The 9,675-nt window shown below is 52.3% G+C and overlaps 1 protein-coding gene across 3 annotated transcripts in view; it reads right to left on the bottom strand.

Annotated features, from left to right (window-relative positions):
* Positions 1-2,991: 2,991 nt before the first annotated feature.
* The window catches only part of TSC22D3 (TSC22 domain family member 3), a 61,334-nt gene continuing 54,650 nt past the window's right edge, over positions 2,992-9,675 (bottom strand). The window contains exons 1-3 of one of the 3 annotated variants that reach the window (XM_007456703.1): positions 6,465-6,833; positions 5,669-5,720; positions 2,992-4,516 (exon numbers count right to left, since the gene is read on the bottom strand). In XM_007456703.1, the coding sequence (XP_007456765.1) occupies positions 4,286-4,516; positions 5,669-5,720; positions 6,465-6,586 (405 nt within the window). In that variant the 5' untranslated portion in view covers positions 6,587-6,833 and the 3' untranslated portion in view covers positions 2,992-4,285. Of the gene's footprint in view, positions 4,517-5,668; positions 5,721-6,086; positions 6,168-6,464; positions 6,834-9,675 lie in introns of those variants that run through there. The other 2 variants (XM_007456704.1, XM_007456702.1) reach the window with 2 other exon arrangements.

A 9,675-nucleotide genomic window follows, 5' to 3' on the forward strand; every position in this document is an offset into this window, starting at 1 on the left:
TAAGTAGGATTGTTAGGACACTTCAAAATACCCTAAGAGACACTGGGCTGTGCACGTTATTTCCTATGGTCTTTCTAGAATCCTTCTTCCTACACGCCATGTCCCAGTGGCCCCGATTCCTCATCTGCTCACTCTCTGGGTTCCTTCTTGGAGCCTAACCAGAAACACACTCTTCTGTGGTGGTTTCCAGCCTGGGAGCCCTGCACCTTGCACCCCTGAGGTCTTTGTCTGTAAATAATCTACCACCCACATTTCTGTTCTACTTTTCAAATCCACCTCTATGCTTTTGTGGCGAATACAGTTACGTTCCTTTAAAAGCCCCATTGAATTCACAGTCACTGCTTGTTATTACGTGTTCTCTCTCTTTCTCAGAGAATACAGGCATACCTTGGAGATACTGTGGGTTCAGTTCCAGACCATGGCCATAAAGCAAATATCGTAATTAAGCGAGTCACATGAATTTTTTAGTTTCTCAGTGCATATCAAATTTATGTTTACACTATACTGTAGTCTATTAAGTGTGCGATAGCATTATGGCTTAAAAAACAATGTGCATACCTTAATTAAAAATACTTTATTGCTGAAAAATGCTAACCATCAACTGAGCCTTCAGTGAGTCATAGTAACATCAAAGATCACTGATCACAGATCACCATAACAAATATAACAATAGCGAAAAAGTTTAAAATATGGCGAGAATTACCAAAATGTGACACGGGGACAGAAAGTGAGCAAATGCTGTTCGAGAAATGGCACTGACAGATTTGTTTGACGCACAGTGGCCAGAAACCTTTAATTCATAAAAAAGAAAAAAACAAAATGCAGTAGCCGCGAAGCACAATAAAGTGAGGTATGACTATACTAAGAGTTCAACCACTCTCAGGTTGGGGGAGATCTGAGATGAGTTTTGACATTTAAAAGGCACCCTTGTTGACAAGGCTGTGGGAACCACTGCCCCATGGGATCACGGGGAGCCGTGGGAGTAGCACGGAGCTCTCTGGCTCCCAGTTTTCTTATCTGTGAAATGGAGGTGAATCTTAAGTGCCTCTTTTTCTAAGGGCCGGCTGCTGAGGATTAGATGAGATGATAGATAGGAGGGTCCTGGGAGAGGGGGCATGTCCAGGCAGGGGACCATTATGGCTGCTGCTCTTCTGGTTCTTTTCCTTGTTCTGGGTCCAGCTGGACCAGCTGAGCCCAGAACCCCAAAGCCTGTGAAGGTCTTTCCAGGAGCAATGTGTTCTTTTACCTTTCCCCACCCCTGCTTGGTTTTCTGTGGAACAACAACAAGAGCTCCTCCTCTATGTGACTAACAAACAGCCACAAAGTTCCTCTTATCTACTCTAGCAACCGCTGCGGCCTTAGAAGTTGCAGTGTTTGTCTCTGTTTAGTCACGGTTGCCTAGGAAGCCGAGTTGTTCTCTCTTTCCCACTGTGTGACTGTGGGTATGTTTTTTCCCCTTTCTCGTAGGGAAGGGCTAGATGACCAGAGAGGGCTGTATACTTGCTGGGGCATCTTCTGAGATTCCTTTTTTCATTGGTTGGTTCTTGTTTGGCTGGAAATCAGGGCGTGGGAAGTCTGCAGATGAGCCCAAGAGTCGAGAAGTCTCTCAGTTCTCCTTGAGAGGAGGATGGGATGGGAGTAAGTGGGAACTGGGGAGGGCCCGGTTGGGGCAAGAGGTGGGGGAAGCTAGGGGAGTAGCTGCCTGATTCAGTTTGTGTCCATCCCAGCAACTGTGAAATCTGCACAGCCCCAAAATCAATCAAATGGGCAGGTGCAGACAATGAACTTGGCATCATGAGTAGGGAGGTGAGAAGCAGGGAGGGAAGCTGGGATTTGAGAGGCCAGCAAGCAGGGGTTTGTAACGTTCTAAGATGAGGTTTAGTGATTCGGAATGAACAGGCCAACATGTACGACCTCTACGGTGAAGGAAGCCTGACATTTGCAAAGTATTTAGGCAGCGACGGGTGCAAGAAAGGGAGCCAACACCTCTTGGTCCTTGAGGTTTATGGCTCAGGAAAATCAAGGAGTTCTTTTAAATTTCAAGTGACAAAGCGGGAAGTGCATATGTTATAGGAAGCTGAGATTGAACGGAGTCACTCACATTTGGGGTGATAGCCTCCCCTGGGAAACCAGGGGGCTTAGAACACAGCTCAGGGCTCACAGTGGCTCCAGGTTAGGGCATGGTGGAGGAGACAATGAATGCCCAGAATCAGAAATGGCAGGACGCCAGATGCCAGAGACATGGCGCCAGGGAAAGGGTGATGGGTGAGGATGACCTTCAAAGAGAGGCAGAGGAGGGGAGTGGAGTCGGGATCGTTAGACTTGGCCGTGCCCACGAGGCTGGTGGGTTTTGTGAGTGAACTTTCAGCAGTGACAAGTGGGGCAGCAGGGCTTGAGAGCATCCTTCCTTGGGGGAGAGGGATGGGGTTTGGGCCACCGCATACATTGTGTCCTTTCCTCACTAAGGCCCTCTTAGCTCCTTTGCCCATGTCAGGGGTCTCCTGTGGATTGGTATTAAAGAGAATGCACCAAGTAATCCGGATGATGTTTCAAAAGAGGGAAGGGGCCCACTCACGTTTATTCAGTTCCTCACTTCATGCTCCCTCACATGGACCCCCTGTCCTTTGCTTTTGGACCTTCTTGGGGTATCCTTCCTTCTGAATCACCCCCTCGAGCTGAAGTTGTGTTAGTAGTCACCTCACCACACACTCCGAAGCTGTTATATGAAAGCAGGAGCAGGACAGAGGGATGGATGGAAGATTGGGTCCCAACTCGCCATAATAGCTGTGTGACTTTGTGCAAGTCACTTAAACGGGCTGAGCCTCAGCCTCTTCACCCGTACAATGGGGGTGTTGTGACAGTTACACAAGATCATGGCTGTAGCACAGGCCTGCCACTCAGGGGGTGCCCGTGAATGGACAGCGAGTCAGAAAACCAGTGCCCCTGGGGCCCCTACCACCCACTCCATTTTAAACTCAGTAAGACACCAGGTTTATTTTTAGAAAAACAAAAAGAGCAAACTTTATTGAAATTTCAAGCTACATTTGAAACATCAAAGTCCAGATCCTGGAGACATAACATCAGGATAAGATGTCAGAAAGTGGAAAGTGTTCTCACTGCCACAGAACTCCCTAGAGACAAGCTCCCTGAGCACATCACCCAGGCACCGTCGGGTCAAAGCCATTCCCTTGTCTATCCCTTGTCCACAAGAGGACACCGGCAAGCTAATCATTCTGTTCACTTGCAAGTTTTCCACGGGAAAAAAAAAAAAAAAAGTTTTCGAATGACAATGTGGAGCTCCAGCTGATCTTCTCTCAACCCCATTCTATGTAGTCAGCACCAGTGAATGGTGGGTTTGGCATTCAAGAGGACCTCACATGTCTTCAGGGGACAGATGGGGCAAAGGTTGCAGCAGCAAGGCATTCAGAGGGTGCCCCCCCCCCACCTTTACTCTTTAGTTTTACTTAACCTAAAGGACAAACTGGATCAACCTGGTAAATGAACACAGTCAAAGAATTAGCCTTAAGAGATAAGGGACCAGTCAGTACTCCCAAAGCTGGTTAGGCCCTTCAACACGTAGGTGTATGTGTGTATGTATACATCGCTACACTAAGATACAGATCTAGCCCTATGGGTATATATACGCACGTATGGCTATATAGAAAAACTATGCCAACACTAACCAAACAGAACTTTGTAAGCGGTCATCCCAAAGCCGTAATCCCACACTGGGCTGTGCACAAAGCCATGCATTACACCATATTAACCAACAGAAGGCTGACTTGGCTCAATCTCTCCCAACTGTGGCCCTGCCTTGGCGAGGCAGGGGAGGAGAGAGAGGCTGCCTCTGCTTAAACCACAACTGGCTTCTTCATAGGACAGTCGTTGTCAGGTGAAGCTGTTGAAGATGTCCATGGAAATGAAAAAACAGACCCCTTAGACTTTCTGGAGCAAACTGGCGGCCTGTCTCAAACTACCTTTCTCCTCTACCAGTTGCAGCTAAGTTGCTCAGGCCCTGGGAGCCCCCAGGGCGCGGTGGCATTAGAGGCTCGCTGGCTTGGGGTGATGAGGCCCCATGCAACTCAGCCTCCAGAGACCTGCTCTTTGTCAGGGGTCTGTCACTGGAGTGGACCCAGGTGGCCATGTCCTTGGGACATCTCTTGGCACCAGCTATGCTAGGTGTAAAGTTCTCCACGTGAGATGACGCTTGGGGAGCCAAAAACAAACTGGAAAGGACTAGGTAGAACAAGTTTAGTGGCTCTGCCCACCCTGAGGACAGAGCCACTTACACCGCAGAGCCACCGGGGGCCTCGGGTGCTTCTGGGGTTTCGGGAGCTGGCTCCTCGGGGCTCAGACGGGACTGGAACTTCTCCAGCTGCTCTGGGCTCGCCAAGGTCTTCAAGAGAGTGTTCTCACGCTCCAGCTGGGAGTTCTTCTCCACCAGCTCCCGGATCTGCTCCTTCAGGATCTCCACCTCCTCTCTCACAGCGTACATCAGATGATTCTTCACCAGATCCTGGCCCGGAGGAGATCACGACAAAGCTATCCGTTAGCCGCGGCGGCCCCTCTGCGGCACCTTCTCCTGGCCGTTGGGGCGCCTGCGCTGTCCCTCATGCTGCCAACCTCCAGCCTTCCCTCAGCAGCCCCTCAGAACGCTGGCCCCGCAGCCCTGGTCCTCCTGCCCCTTTCTCCGAAGCACCTAAACCTTCGCTCAGGAGAGCTGCGTGATTGGGGCCACGCCTGAGTTGGGAGCCCAGCTTTGAACTACATAGGAATTCCCCCCTGTAAGTTTCTGATGACTTTTAAAGCTGGCCTCCTGGGAGACTTTTGGGTGAGACTTCTGCTGGTTGGCGGTGGTATGCTACATCCCCATTTCCACATAAGGTCCCGCGGCTGGCCCAGATCCCAGGGAACACCTGCAATGCACCCCGTACTGTTGGTCTGCTTTACCTATCTCCACCAGGAGAATATAATGGGCTCATCTGGAGTCCCCTCCTGTCCACAGGACCCAGCATACTGAGCTGCAGCTGTCCTGCAGCCTGGCCCGAAAGGACACTGGCCCTGGGGGAAGGTACCCGGATGGCTTCATCCTCTCTGAATTCAGATGACTGCACTGGGGGCGGGGAGCTGTGTCATTAGGCTCCAGGGCACCATAAAGTGTTTGCTAAAACTGCTGGAGGCCTCAGTCCCCTGCAGCCATTTTGGCTGCTTGGTGGAGTATGACCTCTACCTGGTGAAGGAGGGAGAAAGGGTGAGGTGCTTTGCTTCCTGTTTCCTCCCAACTCCTGACCCCAGCCCAGGCTCTGCAGAGGCACTGCAGTGCGGTGGAATCCAATGAGCTCTGGCCCCTGCCAACTGTGGGATGCAGACAAATCCAAGGGTCTGAGCTCCCTGCCCTGCCACGGGCCCAGGAGAGAGCCAGAGGCTGCTGCAAAGCCCTGGGATGGGAGAAGGAGGAGGAAAGGAGAGGATCCAGCAAGGGTGGCCTGGAAATGCCCTAAAAGGTGCCACTCTGATGGGACTCTACCTAAGGCCTCCAAAGGGATAGGAGGCAGGCTGTCAGCTTCCTCAGGCTCTTGGCTTATGCACCCACCCGCTCACTGCCACCCTGAGTTACATAAGCAGTAGCCAGGTCTGGGGATGGGAATGACGCAGTGATGCCACTCACCATGGCCTGCTCGATCTTGTTGTCTATGGCCACCACGCTGGCTCCGGACGCACTGCCAAGACAAAAAGGAAAGCGACCTCGTTACCCACTTGGTTCCAGTCTGAGTACCTGGTAGCGGTGGCCACAAAGTCCTCCATCTGCCCCAGCTCTTCCTCTCTATCGCCTCGCTGGCCCCAAGTTCCGGGCACTTTGTCCCTAGGTCCCTCTCTGGCCCCTGCAGGAAGCTGCACCTCCCCACCCAGACCGGCTCCGCGCCGCCACCGCCCAGAGCTCCGCGTGGAGCAGCGCGCGGGTCCGGGGGCTCACGGGCCAGCGAGGCCTGCTCGGCGACATGCAAACAATGGGGGCGCACGGCCCAGGGAGTCCCCGGCCGCCAGCCCATTCCGGCGCCGGCCCAGAAGGTCCCGGGCAAACCTACCGAGCTCCGAAGCTAGCTAGGAATTCCTCCTCGGCTCGACAGCTTCCGGCCTGCTCCCCAGCGGCGCACGGCGCGCGGCTAGCCCCCCTGCCCTGCCCAGCCCAGCCCAGCCCAGCCCAGCCCAGGCCCACCGCCCCTCTGCCTCCGCCCCCGGCTGCAGCAGCTCGTTCTTATGGTGCAGCGGCCGCAGGGACGCTCCGACGGCGGATCCCAGCGCGGCGGTGACCCCCCCACTTCCCTGCGTCCCCTACCCCCGCCCCTTCCCAGGATGCTGCACCGCGGGGAACGGGGACCGGCGGCGCACGGCTCGCTCGGAGATCCCGCTCTCAGCCCAGCCTCCGCTGGCACCCGGGCTCGGGAGCTGTGGCCAGGGGTTACCTGTTATCCAGCTTAACGGAAACCACATCCCCTCCAAGCAGGGAAGAGAAGAAGGAGATGTTGAAATTGTGCAGCTGGTAGACAGCCACCTCCATGGGGGTCTGATACATTTCGGTATTCATGGCTCGGGCTGCCGGGGAGCTCTGGCCGGGCTGGGCTGGGCTGGGCTGGGCGGGCTGGGCGGCCGCTGGCTGCTGGCGCGCTGGACGGGGCTGGGCTCTGCGCGTCGGGCCCTGAGGCTAGGAGGGGGGGCGAAGGCTGCCGAGCGAACCCAAAGCCGGTCGGGCGTTCCAGAGTTGAAGGGAAGTGACTCGAGGGGTGTCACCTGGTGTGTCAAAAACTCCGCAGCCGCCAGTCCAACCCAGACTCGGAGATATTTCGGCTCCTTCTTCTTTATATAGGAGGAGCCGGCTGCGTCACATGGCGTCAGCGGCATGCAAATGAGTCCTGTACCGGGCTTTGTGGCTCAGTTAAACCACATCCCCTCCCTGAACCTTAGTCTGGGGCTGTAAACAGTTCAGCACTTTCTTGTGCCAACTGGCATCTCCAAAGAGGGCTCTGGAGATCGGTAAAAACCAAATGGAACTGATTTCTTAGAGAAATGAGAAGTACAAATGCCATTACAGGAGGTAGGAAGCGTTCAGTAGAGGGCGGCGCTGGCTTTAAGCTCTTCTTCGGACGTCCGCCAGCATACCTCCCGTGTCTTTGCAGTGCTGTCACAGGCCGCCCTCCCTGGACACCCGCCCTCGCCATCAGGACCCTCACTCCTTCCTGGCGCCTGCCTTCTCAGCCTCTCTCCTGCACACAGACTTTGTCAGTTGCATGTCCCCTCACCCAGCCAGCTTGCCCACTGGCTTGCCCCCATCCCCAGCATCTATCCACTCACCTCCTCCTACCGATGTACCTGTCCGTGTACTGACACATGCACAGATCTGTGGCATGCACGGACTAGCTAATCTGTACATGCCAGTGTGCATGTATGGAGGAGAGCGTTGAGTGTCCAGGAACCCAGATGAGTGGGGGAACATGTACAAGAGGGCAGCTGGGGGCCAGGTGGTGACAGAGGAGGTGGGGAGGAGACAGTAGGGGAGTGGGCACTGCAGTGACCGCAAGATGCCAGCCCTTTTCTCTTTGGTCTCAACACCCTATTCAACATCATCCAGGATCTCATGTTCCTATTTTTAAAAACAAGATTTTGTTACTGTCCTATGAACAGCAAATGACAGCAAAACTACAAACCAAGGCTAAATATAAACCATCCCAGGAGAACACCCGCCCTGTGATTGGTCCAGCCACACACGGGGTTACAGGGTACTTCACAAACAAACAGATGCCAAGTCACAGGGAAAATGAGGTGATTGTTGCCTACTAAGAGTTACACATGTTTCCATCAAAATATATTTTCATTCTTTTAAGCGTCAAGCTTAAAAAAAAAAAAAAGCCATCAGAGGCTTGAGGTCCTTTTATCCTGCTCTTTCCTAAGTGAGGCCACCTGGTGGTCCGAAGCAGAATTGCAGCCAGATGGAGCAACCTAGACCAAACAAGGGACAGGTGATGCAACTGGGAGTATTATTTACACCAACTCAGGGCCATAAGAAGAACATTGGGTTTCACCACACATACAATAGTTTGGATGAAGTTAGGGCCAGTACCCATGAATCAGTTGGTGATTCAGGCTATGGTCCAAAGAAAACCCTAGTGCAATCAAGCTATTGGAAAAGTACTGGGGCCTCTTATCAGCAAAGAAGGTAATTATTATTTGCTTCAGGATATTTCACCTAACCAGGTACCTGGCACAGACACCCTGGCCAAGGCCCCAGTTAAGCCCAGTCTGAAGGCCTTAGTTTTCTTCAGGCTGCCCGTGCAGTCACGCCACCGAACAACCAACATTTTTCACTATGATGTGGAGCTCCCATTGGATCCCACTGGTGGTAATACGTGCACAAGGGCCATTCTATTTGCAAAGGACCGACAAAGAGATCTACCCAAGCAAACCTACTGCACTAGCCCAGGATGGTGATTTCCTTCACCCCAGTTTAGCTGGGAGACAATCCCAATCTCAGGATATCATGTTATCTTCAGGTCACAAACTCCCTGAACAAGGTGTTCATGCTAAGCTGCATGTGGTAGACAGAACAAAGTGCATACCACATTTATAGGTCATCAAGAACATTATTTGAGCAAAAATAAAAAACAAACCTTCTTAAATCCGGAGCTTAGCTGATACTGGAATTCCCTGATATATTAATCTGCCCTCTGTGTCACGCAGAGCTTTCTTGGTCCAGGAAGAGTCTGAGTTGACCTTTCATTGGCTTGTAAATCTTTCCTCAACTCACTATTGCTACCTACCCCAAGATTCCAAGGGAGATGATGAAAAGAAAAAGAGATAAATAAGCCGGGTCGGCAGGGAAAAAACACCACCAGGAAAACAGGGCATGGGACCGAAGAAAAACCAGCTCCTTCAATGGGGACTCCCTTATATGGAGACAGAGGCATAGAAAGCCAGGTAGTTTGGGGAGGGGAAAAAAAAACAACAGGTGAAGTTTGCTAGCAAGGCAGTGCTTGAATTGTACATTAATTATACTTCAATTAGAAATAAGCTCGGTTTGAGACCCGCTGACAATAACAGCTACCATTAACTGAGCAACGGCTGTGGGCCAGGCGCTGTGTTGGCTGAGTCACAAACCCTGTGGTGTAGGCGCTGTCACCATCATTTAACAGATGAAGAAACCGAGGGTCTGAGAGGCTACCTTGCCCAAGGCGGTGGCACAGCTAATAAATTATAGAGCTGGGACTCCAGCTCAGGTCTTCCTGACGTAGAGACCAAGTTTGTTCTTACTACACTTACTAGTGGGGGCAGGGAGTAGGTTTGTTGAATGAGTGAGTCAAGGAAGTTGGGGAATGGGTTGGAGGTGCCAGGAAAGTGGTGTAGAGGAAGAAAAAGTGAGGGGCAGGGGAAGTATTCCTAGGACTCCAGCAGCATGGGGGACCGGAAGAATATACAAAGTGTCCAAATGAGCTTCATAACAGGGCTTTGCTCACCTGCATTATTTCAAAAGGCAGCCACGCAGTCCTCAAAGAAAGCCCTCTCTGCCTAGGAAATAGAAACTATGAATCCAACTAGGTGGCTCCCAGAATGGACTACACAGTCCAGTCAACTTCCAGTTAGTAACTGGTGCCCTTAATTAACTCTTTCTCCCCCCTATTCCTG

The sequence above is a fragment of the Lipotes vexillifer genome, unplaced genomic scaffold (genome assembly GCF_000442215.2).
Source record: "Lipotes vexillifer unplaced genomic scaffold, Lipotes_vexillifer_v1.1 scaffold1728, whole genome shotgun sequence".
NCBI classification, from domain to species: Eukaryota; Metazoa; Chordata; class Mammalia; order Artiodactyla; family Lipotidae; genus Lipotes; species Lipotes vexillifer.